The sequence below is a fragment of the Hyaena hyaena genome, unplaced genomic scaffold (genome assembly GCF_003009895.1).
Source record: "Hyaena hyaena isolate Hyena2069 unplaced genomic scaffold, ASM300989v1 scaffold_195, whole genome shotgun sequence".
NCBI lineage: Eukaryota > Metazoa > Chordata > Mammalia > Carnivora > Hyaenidae > Hyaena > Hyaena hyaena.
The window spans coordinates 1,529,590-1,547,411 of record NW_024080827.1 but is presented as its reverse complement, the minus strand read 5'-3'; the positions used below and the strand labels follow the sequence as shown (position 1 = coordinate 1,547,411).

At 42.7% G+C, this 17,822-nt stretch overlaps 1 protein-coding gene and 1 non-coding gene across 4 annotated transcripts in view; one reads left to right on the top strand and one right to left on the bottom strand.

Moving 5' to 3' along the window:
• The window catches only part of PROM1 (prominin 1), a 112,349-nt gene that overhangs the window by 56,748 nt on the left and 37,779 nt on the right, over positions 1–17,822 (top strand). For all 3 annotated transcript variants that reach the window (XM_039241561.1, XM_039241563.1, XM_039241562.1), the window contains exons 5-7: positions 7,759–7,879; positions 9,943–10,006; positions 11,444–11,533. In XM_039241561.1, the coding sequence (XP_039097492.1) occupies positions 7,759–7,879; positions 9,943–10,006; positions 11,444–11,533 (275 nt within the window). The remainder of the gene's footprint in view (positions 1–7,758; positions 7,880–9,942; positions 10,007–11,443; positions 11,534–17,822) is intronic.
• Positions 15,310–15,500, bottom strand: LOC120238001. Its single transcript, XR_005530112.1, has one exon. It is a non-coding gene; the product is annotated as a U2 spliceosomal RNA (small nuclear RNA).

The window sequence follows — 17,822 nt, the reverse complement described above, 5'->3', positions numbered from 1 at the left end:
AAGTTCTTCAAGTGTGGCCATTAGTGGGGTCCCGGTAAGACATACGTTTGGAGGTGATCATTCATTGGAAGGCAGTACACCTAGGGATGCCTGGGTGGCTCAGGTGGTTAAGCGTCAGACTTTGGCTCAGGTTATGGTCTCATGGTTCGTGGGTTCGAGTCCTGCATCAGGTTCCATGCTGACAGCGCAGGGCTTGCTTGGGATTCTCTCTTGCTATCTCTTCCCCTCTCACTCTGCCCCTCCCCCACTCATGCTATCTCTTTCAAAATAAGTAAATAAACTTAAAAAAAAAAAAAAAGGAAGGCAGTATACCTATTGGAAGGGACTGGACAGCTCTCGATGTGTTGATATGAAACAGTCCCCAAGAGAGATGAATTGACGGAGCAGCTTGCAGACCATGTATATATACAACATGGCGCCCCTGACGAAAACAAAGGAGGAGAGAGACACAAACACTTGGTTATGTTTACACAGAGCATCTGTAGTAAGCTTGCCAAGACCCTGACATGGTGGTTGCCCCTGGGAAAGAACTTTGGTAGTTGTGGAGAGTAGGAAGGAAATCACTGCTCATGGCATGTACATATTTTTTGTCTCTTTTGAATTATCTACCATGCCGCAAGTATTACCCTACTGACTTGACTGCACCAAAAATTAAACTCGAACAACCAAAAAATCCAAAAAAGCAAAAGCCGGTGCATTACCACTGACTCCAGGGCAGTCATTTTTTTTGGAACAAAGATACACTTTTGCTGCGAATAGTTAAATAATAGAACTTAACAGTATACGTGCAAACAGGACCCAAGTGAATGTGTTGCTAATTTCATGTACCCTTGTTTGACCACCAGGGAGTTAATTTTATTTTCTCTTCTCTGTCTCTCTGTCTGTCTCCCCAGTTCTATCTGTAAACATAGTTTGTTTTTGCACACTGAATTCTGAAGAGCAGCTTGAGATCAGGTCGATGGTGATTTCAGACACTCCTGTCTCTGCTTTGTGTTTGAAGTCTTTTCAGGAATGCAGGGACCTTACAGCTGTGGGAGTGGTTACCTCCTCCCCAACTACCAGGAAAGTGTTAGTTGCAGTCCAAAGAGATGTCAGATCCAGCAGAGATCACTGTGCATTTATTTTAAGCCCAAGAATTCCATCTTTCATTCATCCAGAGACTTGGACAGCCATGCTGCTCCCTCTGTAGGGGCTTACCCTGAATATCCAAGATGATGCTCAAGTGACAGTGTAATCTGAAAATATTCACCCTTTGGACTTCTTGGTCACGTGATTACTTAATAGTTAATAGTTTTCACTTGATATAAAGACATGTGATATAATTTCAGGAAAATTCTTTGTTGCCTGTAGTTAGCATATGTAATAATGGGCTTCCCAATTTTCTTTTGAATGAAGCACATATTCTATATTGGGTTTCTATTTTTATTTTTGTTTTTTCAATTTAAAAACAAGTTAGTTAACATATACTGTACTGATGGTTTCAGGAGTAGAATTTAGTGATTTGTCACTTACATATAACACACAGTGCTCATCTTAACAAGTGCCCCCCTTAGTGCCCATCGCCCATTTAACCGATCCCCCCCCAACTGCCCTCCAGCAACACTCAGTTTGTTCTCTGTGTTTAAGAGTCTCTTATGGTTTGCTTCCCCCTCTGTTTTTCTTATTTTTCCTTCCCTGGGTTTCTGTTTTTAAATTGGGCTTTTATTTACATTAATGTATAATTATGTGTCATATATGTTATACATCCCCCGGAACTGTTTGAATTATTTATATTATGTTTAAAATACCAAAATATACTAAAGAATAAAGCTATAAAGTTGGAAATAAACTCAACTTTCATTTATATGAGAAATGAACACTACAGTTTTTTTTCAGAACTCAGATCCATCAAACAAATTTAGATAAGTTTTTTTTCTCCCAAAGATATTTTAGTTTAGAAGATTCTTTTAAAAAACACATGCTGTGATTCTACAGCCTCCTGTGCATTCAGTTTAGATATTTTTCCCCACTCAAGTAAAACTGATTAAGTTAAAAACTATAACCTCAAATTTCAGTATAATTAAAACAAAATTGATCACCTAATTTGAGGCCAAGTGACAAATTTAAAACAAATTTTACATAATACACTGAATTTACATATGACTTATAAGACAGTTCTAAAAAAGAGTAGTATTTGAGATTATTTAGTTTGCCTTAAATTCACACTAGAAGTTGAATTTCTTCTTGGTTGGAAATTTAAAATTTAGAATTGCTCTGAAACCTCTGTTGGCTTGCAAATATTTTCAACATCATGAGTCAAATACTAGCTGTATATTCTTTGCTAAGTGATCAGAACTAGCCAAAGAGATTAAAGACCAAGAGAAAGTGAAGATTTCTGTTACAATTAGATAGAAAGGAGAAAAAGAGTATGTCCACAAAATCACATTAGATAAAAATAAGTGGGAAAAGAATGTCAATAAAGCTAGGAGGCAGAAAGAGAAGGAAAAGGAGATATTTGCTTCTGGCTTTCAATGACCTCAAGAGACTGGATCTTGTTGATAAATAATCTTTGGACATGATTTTTTAACATGTTTTATTATTTTTTATTTTTTAGATATGATTTTTTGTAAACCCAGAGCAGTCTACTTGCCTTTTATCAGGCTCAATTTCATTTTGTGACATTATACTACATCACAATTAATACTGACATTGTTTTTTAAATTTTTCTTGAGTCCTCTTATTTTTCATCCATCCTTTTTTTTAATTGAAAACAAATTAAATCTTTTTGTTTTAACTGAGAAAGACATAGGTGTTAAGAAGAAAGGTCCCCTAGTACATATGGAATATATGTGGTCATGGTCTCTCTCTGAGCTTTCTCAAAGGCAGCTGTGGAATGTTAGAATTCACAGACGTTGACATATGTTTATGTAAGTCTGTTTGACCATCAGCAGAAGATTGAATTTCCACCTCTCACTGTAGACTGTTTAAGCAGATGTGTCTTACTCCAGAAAAAGCCAAGTTTCCTCTCCCTTCTTTCTTTTGCACTTTGTCATCGCTGCATTTTTCAGAATTCCAAAAGGTTATGGACAATAACGAAAAAGGAACAAAGAGCCGTACTTATTTTTCCAGTATATTTCTAAGTTTCTGAGTACAGCAAATCAGCTTTTGCCAACTGCCATGGTGAAAATTGAATTCTAGTCTCTTTCAGGAAGATGGCTATTTTCAAAATCCTTTTCTTTTTAAATTGGGATTGTGATGGTCAGTTCCTGGCTTGGAGGCCACAAGATTCTAAAAAAGAAACAGAGCTAGCATGCTTGAAAATCATGAGACTTTCTTAATGTGAATGAGAGAGTCATTTAAAATTAAATTTAAAAAACTATCTAAAAAATAGGAGTTCAGTTATAGACTAAAAGCATTTATTAGGCCATTTTTGGCTAACTTCATCAAGTCAGTGGAAACCGGTGGAAAATTGCTACAAGTTTTAAATTTTAAAGGGGCATCCTTAGTTTTTAAAACCTTTAAGTATTCACTTTCAAGTATATATGTCAGAAGATTGGTCTATTCATAATAAAGTATAGAATATGTAATATTAATATGCCATAAAAATTAAGATTCCTATCTCTGGCTAAAAAATTCAAGAGATTTTGTTGTACTGCGGAAAAGCGTATGTTCTTAATATTTATTTTATGTCAAATTCCAGATTCCTGAGAGTCATTGAAATTTTATTTCCTTTGTGTGCGAGGCAATTCCCTCAGTGTTCTCCTATTCTAATAGTTGGCTGACAGTTGTTTTAAAAAAAACATTTATGTGATTTTTTTCTACTTAAAAAATATATTGAGGGGACACCTGGATGACTCAGTCGGTGAGTGTCCGACTCTCAATTTCAGCTCGGATCATGAGCCCAGGATCATAGAATCAAGCCTCAAATCGGGGTCCAAGCTGAGCATAGAGCTTGCTAAGATTCTCTCTCTCTCTCTCTCTCTCTCTCTCTCTCTCTCTCTCAATCTTCCTCTACCCTTCCCTACTCACACACGTGCACTCTCTCAAAAGAGAACAATACACAAAAAAAGAAAACAAAATATATTGAGTAATGAGGACTTTCTAAATCAAGAGCAACAAGAGCATAACTTCTTTACTATTTGTGATAAATAGGAGTTTTATTTCTTTTATTTTTTTATAGTTTATTGTCAAGTTGGTTTCCATATATCACCCATTGCTCATCTCAACAAGTGCCCTCCTCCATGCCCATCATCCATTTTCCCCTCTCCCCCACCCCCCATCAGTCCTCGGTTTGTTCTCAGTATTTAAGAGTGTCTTATGGTTTGCTTCCCTCCCTCTCCTTAACTATTTTTTCCCCTTCCCCTCTCCTATAGTCCTCTGTTAAGTTTCTCCTGTTCCACATATCAGTGAAAACATATGGTTTCTGTCTTTCTCTGCCTGACTTATTTCACTTAGCATAACACCCTCGAGTTCCATCCCCGTGGCTACAAATGGCCAGATTTCATTCTTTCTCATTGCCATGTAGTATTCTTAAATAAGAGTTTTAAATTAGAGATTGCAAACGGAGACTATCAGTTGGTCTGCTTAGTATTTAGAGTTTTATTCCTCTAGTTAGTAGGTAAAATTTTATTTTTTAATAGTCTTTTTATTCATTTTGAGAGAGACAGAGAAATCGCAAGTGGAGGAGGGGCAGAGAGAGAGGGAGAGAGAGAGAATCCAAAGCAGGCCCCATGCTGTCAGTGCAGAGCCCCACTCAGGTCTCAAACTCATGAACTGTGAGATCATGACTTAGGTGGAAACCAAGAGTCAGACGTTTACCTGACTGAGCAACCCAGGCGTCCTTTAGTTGGTATTATTTTAAAGGGGGAAATTTTACGTAATAATCCAGATTTCCAGACTTTTTGAATGAGTGGAAAGTCTGGCAGTGCAGAGCATCTGTCCTCACCCATATCTGCACCGCCCCCCCCTTCCACGCCTAGCAGTTCATATCATACATTTTGCCCTTCGTGCTTTCTGCCGGTCTGTGTAGGCATTTGAATTTGCCATCCTTAATATAAGATTTACAATGTGTTATAGGTCTGAAAATCTGCTCTGAAAGTTGCTGAATTTTATTCAAGCTGTAAGACAGTTTGTTTGTTTTTTAAAGATCAATGCTTTCATTTTAATTGGATCCATAATTGATTGGCAGAAATGTGGGACTTTTTAAGTATGTCCCATTGAAATTCAGTATTGAATTGCAAAGTTGCATTGCATTTCATTTTACTGATTGATGGTCTTTTGAGTAAAGGCGTTTATTCAGTAAAGGAACACAGTTTATGACTAAGAGACTCAAAACATATGGCTAATCTTCTAAATGGATCAAGTGAAACAAAGCCCAGTCTTTAAACCCATTTTCACTGAGCTAGAGACCCACCATTCACCCAAAGTTGACAAAGAAGCAGTTCCCACCTCTTTCTAGGGAAATTAAATACAGGTAGAAATAAGGGCAAAATAGAGTATGAGGTGAGAAAAGCCCCACCAGCATTTCAGGGAGAGAGCTCTGGGAGTTCAAGAAGATTCTTCTTCTATCCAAGGGGTTCAGTGAAAGCCAACTGGACTTGGACCTGTGGTTTATTTCTCAAGTTTATTACGCCTTCTTTTATAAGAAAATCAGTCTGGAGCATGATGAATGACAATGTGGACATTCCAGGGTAGAGAGAGCAAGGGGCCCCCAGCATGAAATGCTGGGATGGGCAAGTGTATTCAGGTGGTGGCCCCTGACTCTTCATGAGATGGAATGTTTGAAATTGGACATGGTAGATAAAGATCCAGGGACATTGTTACAACTCCTTTTTTTCTTTCTTTTTCTGTCCACACTACTCCAGAGTCCTTGCATTGGGTCATTTGACCTCATTTGGCGTGAGTGCATCATTTAATAACTATTAATTGTATGCTATATTGCCTGCCTCATAAATACCAAGGCCAACTTAAGACGGGCAAAGATGGATTGCTTGTAAGGTGATCGTTACAAATGGCACAGACTAGTGTTGGTGGTACACTGGTTAGCATAGTTGCCTTCCAAATGGTGCATACTATTGCTAATATCCATTTTTTGAAATTACCATCAGCATGAACCCAAACCTTAAAAATGTCTTAGAGGACTTGTAGGCATCCACTACCCCTCTCCTTTGCGGTAAGAGAAGCACTTATTCCATTTAATTTTCAGTTTTGCAATACCAGCTGAGGCTCAGAGAAGGAAAGTGACTTTCTCAAGCTTCCACAGTGTGAGTTAGTGGCAACAGTGGGACCAGAACCCAAGTCTCATGTTCCTACTCTAGTACACATTCCATGGCCACTTGTTAACCATAAGAAATATTATTGAACTTTGTGTATTATTACAGATTTTTTTGGATTCGTTTGGGAAATGCAATGTACCTGTGTAATACTGCTCAGGGAAATATGTTTTAAGTGAGCCCAGCAATGAGCCAATGCTGTTTGGAATGAATTGTAGCTATAGAGTGAATGACTACCCCCATTTCTCAAGACTGAGAATTTGCCTGAGAACAAGGGACTCTGGGTGCAAAAGCAGGCACTTGGCCACAAAGTTTGCCTGTTATTTGCAAAACTTTGGTCGAGAAACATATCCACACCTTCCATTGGATGGTTACAAACAAAAGATTTTGTTGTCCATTTCTGTAGGTTGAATAGGTTGAGTTAGGAGTTTATATAATTCCTTGCTGCCATCTAGTGGCTAAATCCAGAATGGCCTTAGTAATTCCCAATTCTTGATGTAACATTCTAATGTTGGAAGGCTTTGACCCAAAAACCAGATGGTCAAATTAACTTAAGTCAGGGGATTGTTAGTAACTAGTTAGCATTAAGAGCCCTTAATTGATTAAACGCAGACATTTTAGATGACTTGAAAACTCTGTTTTTAGTTTTCATATAGAATAGCTGTCCATGCACGATACCTTTCATAGTGTTTTTGAAGTCTATTTTACCTAGACTGGAGCATTCGTATCCTACGCACATAGGCATCAGCTTCCGTGTTGTGAGTGCCCGGATGACGTCATTAGCCACCCCCCCTCGAATAGAACCACTGAGTTTTAGGCCATCATTTTCCTGATGTTGTACATTATATAAAATAGAACAATACAGTATGTATGCTTTGTTTACAGCTTCTCATGGGGCATTTTAATACTAAAGTAACTTATGTTTCATTTCAACCTGTACGATAAAACTAATAGAGACAATTAGAGACACCAAAAACACGAGAAAGCCCAAACCATTCTTATCATTTTGGTATTCTTCCTGATCGTCTTCTTTGGAGGGAGCAGAGGTATGCATGGGAGGTCTTTATGTGCGCGCTGCGCAGGAGGATGTACCGCCTTATCCACATGTGTACGGGAAGGGCCGCCATATTCACATGTGTGCAGGGATAGGACTGTGTGATGCCCGCTGCCCTATAACTTGTGTTCCTTCTGTTTCCTCCATGATTTCTTGGGAATATTGTCCCATTTATAAGATTTCATATTCAGTAGGACAACATATTTTAAATGGGTACGTGTCTCCTCCAAGTCGACTGAGTCCTGTTTTGCGGCCCACAGGTTGGATTAAGGGATCGTGGCAAGAAGGCCATAGCAGGGGAAGAGGGCCTGGTGGGGAGGAGGGTCCCGCCGTCCTGGGGCCTCTGCTCAGAAGCCCTTCTCCCCTCCCGTCTATAGAGCTGCTCTGTGCCTGGCCAGGTGACCACAGGTCACACAGTGAAAGAGAATGAATTCTCTTCTCCATTTCTTGCAGCCTTGGCATCATCTATGGTTTTGTGGCAAATCACCACCTGAGGACCCAGATCGAAAAGACTCGGAAACTGGCAGACAGCAACTTCAAAGACTTGAGAACTCTCCTGAGCGGAGCCCCAGCGGTAAAAACCACAGCTGTATATCCCGTGATGCTTTGTATATGGGCCTCTCGCAGTCCCTGTATGTGTTTGGGATCCCCTTTGGGCATCCAGAGACCCAGTAATTCAGCGTGGACAAGCGCTAGCTTTTAATTTTATAGATGAAGAAATAAAGGCCCAGCGAGTGATTTTCTAAAGAGTATAAAAGCATAATTTCAGAACTGGTGTCATTATTTTATTATTTTACTTATCTTACTTTATTCTAAGGCATAACAGGGGCACCGGCGTGGCTCAGTCGGTTAAGCGTCCAACTCTTGGTTTTGGCTGAGGTTGTGATCTCATGATTTTGTGGGTTCCAGCCCCACATTGGGCTCTGTGCTGACAGTGCGGATGTTTCTTGGGATTCTCTCTCGCCCTCTCTCTCTACCCCTCTCCTACTCATGCTGTCTCTCTCTCTCCCAAAATAAATAAACTTTTAAAAAAATGTTTTATTATTTTAAGGTATAACATAAGATTACAGTACTTATTATAAAACTGCTTAACTATCTAAGGGTCTCATGACTTTTTAAAAAAGAAAAATCTTCGCGCGCCATTGTCCTCTCCCCTTGGCAATACCTGCCGTTTGTGTGCAGTTACTCTTGTTATGCAGCTTTTCTGCTTTATAAACACCCATGTGCTAATACCTGTATAGGCATGTAGAATTCCTCGGCAAGGGGACAATGAGAGACATGCGTGCACACTCAGAAGTTGTTTTGGGGGGAAGGGGAATAGGATGGCTGGAGGGCACATTTTTTTACATATCCCAGAAGCATGTTAATGTCTTACCTGTACAAAATATGGTTTTTAAACATATCTGAGCAGAGAGCAGCCTATTAAATAATTGATGCTGAGCTCATAGGTACCAGAATGTGCAGAAAGATGCCTTCCTGTTGAATTCACTAATCAGAGCCCACCAGGATCCATGGGCCTTTTCACACAGAGACGTGCTCTTCTAAGTTTATTATATCCAAAACAATACTAACTCTTAAATATTGTACCAGTTTTTTAAAATGTGTTTGGAACTAGGGGCGCCTGGCTGGCTCAGTTAGTTAAGCGTCCGACTTCAGCTCAGGTCATGATCTCATGGTTCTTGAGTTCGAGCCCCGTGTCAGGCTCCGTGCAGACAGGTCAGAGCCTGGAGCCTGCTGTGGATTCTGTGTCTCCCTCTCTGCCCCTCCCTTGCTCACGTTCTGTCTCTCTCTCTCTCAAAAATAAGTAAAAATTTAAAAAGTGTAAATAATAGTAACGCCCAATGTCGTGGAGGGCATGGGGAAGCAGGTCCACTAAGACACAGTAGACAGAAGAGGAAGCAGCCCAGGCCAGCTCAGCAGTAGCCACTGAAGGAGATGACTGGTCCTAGTGCAGTAGATTACCAATGGCGTCTAATTCTTTTTAGTCCCTCACTTAAAGAGGTGGATCTGTGGGGCGCCTGGGTGGCTTAGTCCGTTAAACGTCTGACTTTGGCTCAGGTCACGATCCCACAGTTTGTGGGTTCGAGCCCCCATGTCAGGTTCTGTGCTGGCATCTCGGAGCCTGGAGCCTGCTTCAGATTCTGTGTCTCCCTCTCTGCCCCTCCCCCGTTTGCACTCTGTCTCTCTCAAAAATAAATAAACATTTAAAAAAAAAAAAAAAACAGGTGGATCTGTTTCCAACCCTTTGACTCTGGTCTGTGCCTGTGACTTGCTGTGGCCAAAGGAATGCAGTGCACGTGACCCTATAACCTCAAGCTCCCAGAGGCCATGCAGCGTCTGCCCCCATTCACTTGCTGCCAGGTCCATTGTGTGAAAACACCCAGGCTGGCCGCTTGGAAGATGAAAGGCCACGTCAGGAGGGGGTCCCATTTGTCGCCCGCCAAGCCGGCCCTGCCCAGACTCTCTACGTAACCAATCCCCAGAATCAGGAGAAAGTATAAATCATGTTTGTTGAGCCAATATATTTTGGAGTGCTATTAGGGAGTCTGGGTATCAGAACATATAAGCATCTTTAAGAACCTGCTTTCTTTTCCTTTTCTTCTTCTTTTTATTATTTATTTATTTATTTATTTTTAGCAAATCAGCTATATCCTGAACCAGTACACCACCACTAAGGAAAAGGCATTCTCAGATCTGGATAGTGAGTAAGACTTAAAATTGCCTCAAATTCCTTTGTTTGTTTGTTTGTCTTGGCTAGAGGATGCTATGGCCATCTTCCTGAAACACGGGCTACGGTATGAAGTATGCCGTGTCTGCAACTTCTTCATAAAAGCTGGGGCAAAACAGAACAATTCCCTAGAGTGATAGACAGTTTGCAGTTTGTTACCTGATGAGTAAAGCCCAGCCTTTACTGTAAAAATGCTTTTGCTCTCTTTACTCAGAAGTGTTTGTTCTTCATTCCCCTTGGGACAGAGGAGTTGGGACTCTGTCAGGTCCACTGTTACAGACAGCACTGGGCTCCCCAGAGAAACCAGTGGGCTCCAGAAATCCCTGCATGTCCCCGAGGAGTTCACACACAGCCTGGCTCAGTGGTTCTTAACTAGGGGCTGGTTTGCCCTCCCGGCAACATGTGGCCCCATCCGGAGACATTCGGGTTGTCCCTACAGTCGGGGTGGGGGGGGGGGGGAGCAGTGCTACTGGCACCTGTTGGTAGCGGCCAGGTATACTTCCAAACACCCTACAACACACGGGATAACCCTCACAATGAATTACCCGGTTCAAAACGTCGGTAGTGCCATTGGTGGGAAACCCTGGCCTTGCTGGAGAGATTAGAGCTACGGTTGCAGCTCAGCTTCATAAACATTGTGTTTCTAGTACAGGTTCTCTCCCACCCACACGCTAACTGAAAACTGAGCACTCCTGTGAGTACTTTTATAAAGTAAAAACGGCATAAAGCAAAACTTAAAAAAAAAGGCCATTAATTTATATACGGAAAATTTCTTGAGCTTTAATTTATATACGGAAAATTCCTAGACACACACCTCCCCAAATCACCTCTGTTGGGCTTTCCTGATACCGTGGGACACATCTTGCTGACGGATGCATACAACTGATGGAGATACAGTCCAGATGCTCACAGACAGGGCTTGGAGCTCTGGCGCTTGAGCCTGAGATGCTGGGTGTGGTTCCCGCTAAAGGCGCTGGGGGGCGCCGCTGTTGGCCTCTGAGTGGGCTCATCTCATGGCAAAACCAGCAATGAGCGATGTTGTTTTCACTTTTCCTCTTTTTTCATCAAAGCAAAAACCCTTTACCTTAATGCCAACGTAGGTCTTTCGTAAAGGCTAAAGAGGCAAAATGTGAACTTCCGGAGAGCCAGGGACACCTGCGTGTTTAAATACCGAGTCCGCGGGTATGGGAACTGCGAGTGTGGGAACTTTGGATAGCGTGAAGAAATCTCCGCAAGAATCCACACCTAGATGGGGTGCAGGATGAAAAGGGGGCTTTCAGGGCAGGAGAGACCACAGATGACTTTCCAGGGAAGAAAATACCGCAGGGGGAGGAGAATGCGGGTGAGGGGGGCGGGGGCAGAAATTCGCGGATCCTACCCTCATAGGCCCTTCTGCTTCTTGGAATTTAGATGTCAAGTCATTGCTAGGAGGCGGAATTCACGAACAGCTGAGACCTAAAGTGATCCCCGCGCTTGATGACATCAAGGCCATGGCGGAAGGTAAGCCCCGGGACAGAATTGGGCGAGAGAATAATCCCACCGGAAGTCTCCGGCTTCCCAGGATCTCACTCCCATTTTCTCGTTTTCCCTGGACGCGGGCACATGCCAGCAGGCCAGGTCCAGACACACACCATGGCAAAGGTGTGGCTTGTTGGTTGGTTGGTTTCAAAAGCTTGTGCCAGAGAGGTTGTATTCATTACCTCAACGTCCTCTGAAATAACAACAGCAGAGTCTGATAGGAGCCTGCCACCTGTTTTTGTAAATACAGTTCTTGGAAGGCATCCAGGCTCCTTCGGTTAGTTGGCATCTGTGGCGGCTTTCACACTGTGGCTGACAGCAGAGTTGAACATTTGCAGCAGCGACCCCGTGGCCCACAAAGCCTCAACTATTTATTCTCCACCCCCTTACAGAAAAAGCTTGTCAGCGCTTGGTATAGAAGGCAAGCCACCCAGAGAAGTTTAGGTCTGGGGCGGGGGAGGGAGCAGTCTATAGATTGCTCTTCCTTTTCCCTGGAGAAAACAACTTTTGGGAAAGAAGAATCTGTTTCTTAAGACATCACAGGCAGTGATACAAGTGAACAGATATACTAATTCGAAGAAACTACGTATTCAGTTGCAATGAATCGAAGCTCTCCCAGAACTTTCTAAATGTTGAGATGTCCATGCTAAGTATCTGATAGAGAGGACAGTGTCACCTACGTGCCACATTTGTCATCCGGCCGCTGTGAATATGACTGTCATGAGCCAGTATTCCTGAGAAGTCAGGCCGCAAAGGAAGAAAGAGTGTAGATGCTGGAAAATTATGCCTGTTCACTTTGGCATTCCTCACTGCCACCCCCCACTTAGAGTTCAAAGACTCGGATGATGTATGGAAACGGGGTGACGTACAGAACAGGCCAGGAATTGGTAAGATTGGTTTTAAACAACTGATTAGTCTTTTCTTGCTCTCTGCTTGGCCCTTCAAAGGGTCTTCCTGCCACTGAAGGTGTGACCTCTGCTGCTGATGCTTAGATGCGTCCCCCCAACACCTTTTCTCCCTGCCACCAACCGTGTCTACCAATGCAAGGAGACTGGGGTCCAGAGAAGGAATGTGACTGCAGACATCAATGCCTCCTGCCTTCTTTTCTTAGATTTTTACATGTAGCTCCTTTCTTTCTTCCCTCCCTCCCTTCCTCCCTTCCTTCCTCCCTTCCTTCCTCCCTTCCTTCCTCCTTTCCTTCCTCCCTTCCTTCCTCCCTTCCTTCCTCCCTTCCTTCCTCCCTTCCTTCCTCCCTTCCTTCCTCCCTTCCTTCCTTCCTTCCTTCCTTCTTTCCTTCCTTCTTTCCTCCCTTCCTTCCTTCCTCCCTTCTTTCCTTCCTTCCTCCCTCCCTCCCTTCCTTCCTTCCTTCCTTCCTTCCTTCCTTCCTTCCTTCCAAATCTGGCCCCTGTCTATCACTCCAATCATTTTCCATCTCGGCTCTCCAGCCCCCAAACCTTCCAGTCCAAGTCATGAACCTGTGTTTATCCTACTGTGGGCCTCCGAAGGCATTCTTCCCTCCCAGACCCTTGTACTGCGTGTGCTTTCTCTGTGTAAATGCCATAGGATCGTCTCGACCTCCTCTTACTACCTACCAAACCACAGCTAAGTGTCCTGTTCTCTGCAAGCTTTCCCTCATGTCTCACCTCCCCCCTTTTCCCATAACAGAGCATAACAATCTCCTGATTTCTGCTCCTTACCTTGTGACCCTAAACGTACAGCGCATTTGTAGTCGCCCCTGCCCCCTCTCCCCACCTTTAACAGGCACCGAGCTACTCAAGGGCAAGATCTGTTGATATTGTTCATGTCTCTACTCTCCTAACTTGTGTCTGGAGGCAGCCTAGCACCCTGTCTGGCCTGCAGCAGATTCTCATTTCTGAAACGTATAAAGGCCTGAAGACTTTACCTTAATTTTCTAGGTTTAGAATCCTGTAACTTCACGAGTTACAGAGTAGAATATGGATTATATTCTTTCAGAGTCCTGCCTCAGTTGCTAGGCAACTCCTCTTGACTTCATAAGCTTCCTGATCTTTTACTTTTAATGTCTGTAATCATTTGATTCTTTTTAGTTGTTCTCGATGTGCTTTATGGATATATCTATCCATTCAAATCAGGGTATAGTTGTTTTCCTTTGCTTTGGGAATTTTGCCGACAATTTTTATACTTAGAGATCTTTGGGAGGTTCTGCTGATGTGGTATCAATGCCAAAGATATTTGAAGTGGCTTAAACAGCAGGAAACATATCACACAGGACAAGATATTGGAGGTATGGCAGTTCCAAAGTTAGTGGATTCAGGGGTTCAACACTGTCAGGGAGCCTTCATGTCCTTGCCCCGTCCTGTGGTTAGTAGACGGTGTTATCTCACCACCAGGATCAGACTATGAAGGCCTGCGGGGGGGGCTCCTCATTCCCTCACTCGGAGAACCATCACTCCTGGAAAATGCTGACCTTCTACTTCCCACATCTCTGGCATCGCTCTTGCTGATGATCAGCCACATCCCCTCATCATAGCCTCATGTGTCTGCACTTCACCAATGGATTAATGATGATTTGGGCTGGCTGTGTGACCTTGATAATCAGATGTCCCCAGTCATCTCTCTTGCCTTATTTTAACATCTCTTGAGTAATTATGTGTCATTTCCCTGATGCATATAGAAAATCTATCTATATCTGGGTTTCAAGTGGATTCTTTGCTCATGTAACTGACATCTATCTTCAGGTAAGGTTTGATCTAGTGGTGAAATTCTCTCCACCCGGCTGTCCTCTATAATGTCTATATCGTTCTAACGCAAACTCCCCATGTAGTTGCAAGAGAGCTGACACCAGCCATATTTCTCCTCCTCCTCAACCAGATATCCCTCCAGTTGGGCCCTCTGGGGTTCCATGGCCATCTGTGGACCAGTGCTACACAGAGGAAATGGTTTGGCTGGAGATAGTCAGGGCCCACTCCTTACACTAGAGGTGGGACCCATGTTATTCAAACACAAGTCTGCTGCAGCACAGGAAACTGGTGACGTGGCTTCCGAGATGTCAACCACCAAAGTCCACAGCAAGTTTTTGTAGAAATGATTGGCTATAAAGTAGTATTTAGAAAGCTTTTGAGTGTTGGGGGCCTGCCACATACCACATGCTTTTCCTAAATCCTCTTAGAGCTCCCAGGAGTACCAACTCAAGACAGTAAGGCTCAGAGATGATGTAACTTGTCCAAGGTCAGATACCTGGAAAGCAGTGGATTGGGATTGAGATGCAGGTCTGACTATAAAGCCTGTGCTGCCTGGTCTACACTAGATGGCATTTAGGTGCATTTGAGAGTGTTAAGATGTAGGATGTCTCCGTGCCGTTCATGGCAGGACAGCACTTTGGAAAAGGAGTTAAGAATCTGGAGTTCAAGTGCACTTGGCCACGGGATGATGCCAGGCATTTGGATAATTGGCCTTCCAAGTTCTCCTCCAGCTCCCAAATTAGGTGATGGTAAATTCTGAGCAAAAACTGACAAATGATGCAATGTGCTTGGCATGTACCTTTACTTTTGGTCCATGATTTGCCCAATCTTCAATGTTTGAATTAGAATTCTCTTTGGGTTAAAGGCAACTAAAGCAGATTTTATTTTTCTCTTTAGTGCTTCCTGCAATAGTGTTAAAGTTTCATTTTCTTTAAGACAGCCTGAGTAAATTAAAGTTTACCCTCTGGTTAAAAGCTCTGTTGTCAGAGCTTTTAAAAATATGCTTAAAAAACTGCTTTGACAATATTTTTTTCTCCTTGAGGGGTCACCCTTCCTGGAGGTAATGCAGTACCAGGTCGATGCATGGACTAGACAGAGGCAGCTCTTCTTCCATCTCCGTACTCCAGAAATCCATTTAATCTGTTACCCTCGGATAGAGGACATATCTGATACGAAACTGCTAAGAACAGATACTACCCTGGATCTTAGCCAAAAGGCTGAGAAGCGATGCTTTGACAATTTTTTGCTTAAAATTCTTGGCAGCCTTATGTGTTTAGTGGTTTTGCAGAGAGCAGAAACATGCATATTGATTTGTGTAAATCTTGTTTGAGCTTCAGATCAGGACCTACAAAGGAAATGTGCTATGAACTGGTAAAATGCTAATTAACCAAAATTGAGAATCTGAAATATCTTTCCACTGACTTCAGATGCATAATATGTGTGATCTTGCTAGGTCTGGAATGAGTCCCGGACGCAGTATATATTTTATAGACATAAATATATACTTTGAAGCCTTTGGAAAAAATGTATATTTATTACCTCTGAGTCTTTCTTGGGTATGACAGAATAGTGCCCATAACCCAGAATGTTTATAGAACGCACTTAAATGACAGAATAGTGCCCATAACCCAGAATGTTTATAGAACGCACTTAAATGGACACACATATTCTGGACCATTTTATTATCCATCATTTTAGGTTATTGTTCATTTATTGCCTTAAAAATTTACCATATCGTTAAATGGAAAGGACTATGAGAGATAAACCATATTAAAATGTGAAGTGTGTGTTGTGTGATGTGAAGTGTATTCTGGCGCACTCTTTTGCATTCTGTCATATGTTTTTAGCTGCAGCTCTGTTCTTTGTTTCTTGCTTCCTTATGGTAGACATTCACTGAGCCTCTACTATGAGTCATGCTTTGCTAGGAATCCTGGGAAGTAGGAGCAAGAGATGAGAAACTGACACCCAGTGACTCTTTTTTTAAAAAAAAAAAGTTTTTAATGTCTTCTTTATTTCTGAGAAAGAGAGAGACAGAGAGACAGCCTGAGCAGGGGAGGGTCAGAGAGAGAGGGACACAGAATCTGAAACAGGCTCCAGGCTCTGAGTAGGCAGTCAGCACAGACCCTGACGTGGGGCTCGAACCCACGAACTGTGAGATCATGACCTGAGCTGAAGTCAGACACTTAACAGACTGAGCCACCCAGGCGCCCCTTAAATATTATTATATCTCAAATAATGTTAAGATATGACTGGATGAAAATTCAAGAGAAAAGATTGAAGCAGATGTCAAGATTTTATATCTAGAGGGGCGCCTAGTGGCTCAGTTGGTTAAGTGTCTGCTTCAGCTCAGGTCGTGACCTTATGGTTCGTGAGTTTCAGCCCCATGTCGGGCTGTGTACTGACAGCTCAGAGCCTGGAGCCTGCTTCAGATTCTGTGTGTGTTTCTCTCTCTTCCCCTTCCGTGCTCATGCTCTGTCTCTCTCTTTCTCCCTCTCTCAAAAATAAACATTAAAAAATTTTTAAGAAGATTTATATCTAGAGAAGATGACAGAATTTGTGGCCAGTGATCATATAGTCGAATCTTGGGAGCCTCTCCAGGTCTCAGGGTACATCATCAAAGGCAGGATGTGGTGCCATCTTGGGTGACAGGGGCAATGCCATCTTCCTGAGGGCAGACCTGCTGGGACACAGCCTAGAATCACAGACTCTCCTAGTAACCAAGAGATGACCCAACTAGCTTCCCAGTTTACAGATGAGTAAACTGAGCTCCCTAGAGGTGAAAGAATTTGCGAACGGTGCTATAACAAGGTGATAACAGAACTGGAATGAGACCTCAGGATCCGGCAACACAAAGCATTAAAGCGTGTGTGTGTGTGCGTGTGTGTGTGTGTGTGTGTGTGTGCATGTGAGTGTGCATGCGTGTGTGTGCATGTATGCATGTGGTTTTAGCACGCAAGTTTTATGTGGTTGCCAGAGAAAGTTGGGGAAACCAGTTTTTAAGGCCATTCACACTTTTTCTTGCAACATCCAACTGTGGCTTGATGCTCTTGCCATCTGTTCTGGGAGCCCGGAAGACGCGCTTGCTTAGAAGAAGAGCAGTTTACTTTAAATTTCTCATCGTTTACTGCTGTGACTTTAAGTCCTTGGAGAAAAGAGTTGTAATTTGCTACCTCCCTGGCCATGAATACAGAGCTCTACGGCTCAGGAAAACCAGGACAGCAAACAGTTTTCAGGGGTTTCCTAATATAAGAATGTGTCCTAGGCTGTGAGGCTCCCCAAAGAGACCAGATGGACTCCATGGAGGAGTTCCATCTGATCCATCCAACCCCCACTTTTCATGATGATTGTGGTGGTGGTTCCACCATTTTCAGATGAGGAGATTGCCAGGGAACATTCAGGAATTGGTTTCCGGTGACCAGAAAATAACAAAGCTGGGATCTGCCCCTAGACCTGTGTAAATCCAAAGCCATGCTCTTAAACTGTTGCTTTGTGTTTGATTCCGGCTATTTGAATATTCATAGCAAAGATATGTCTAGGTGCGATCGGTTTTT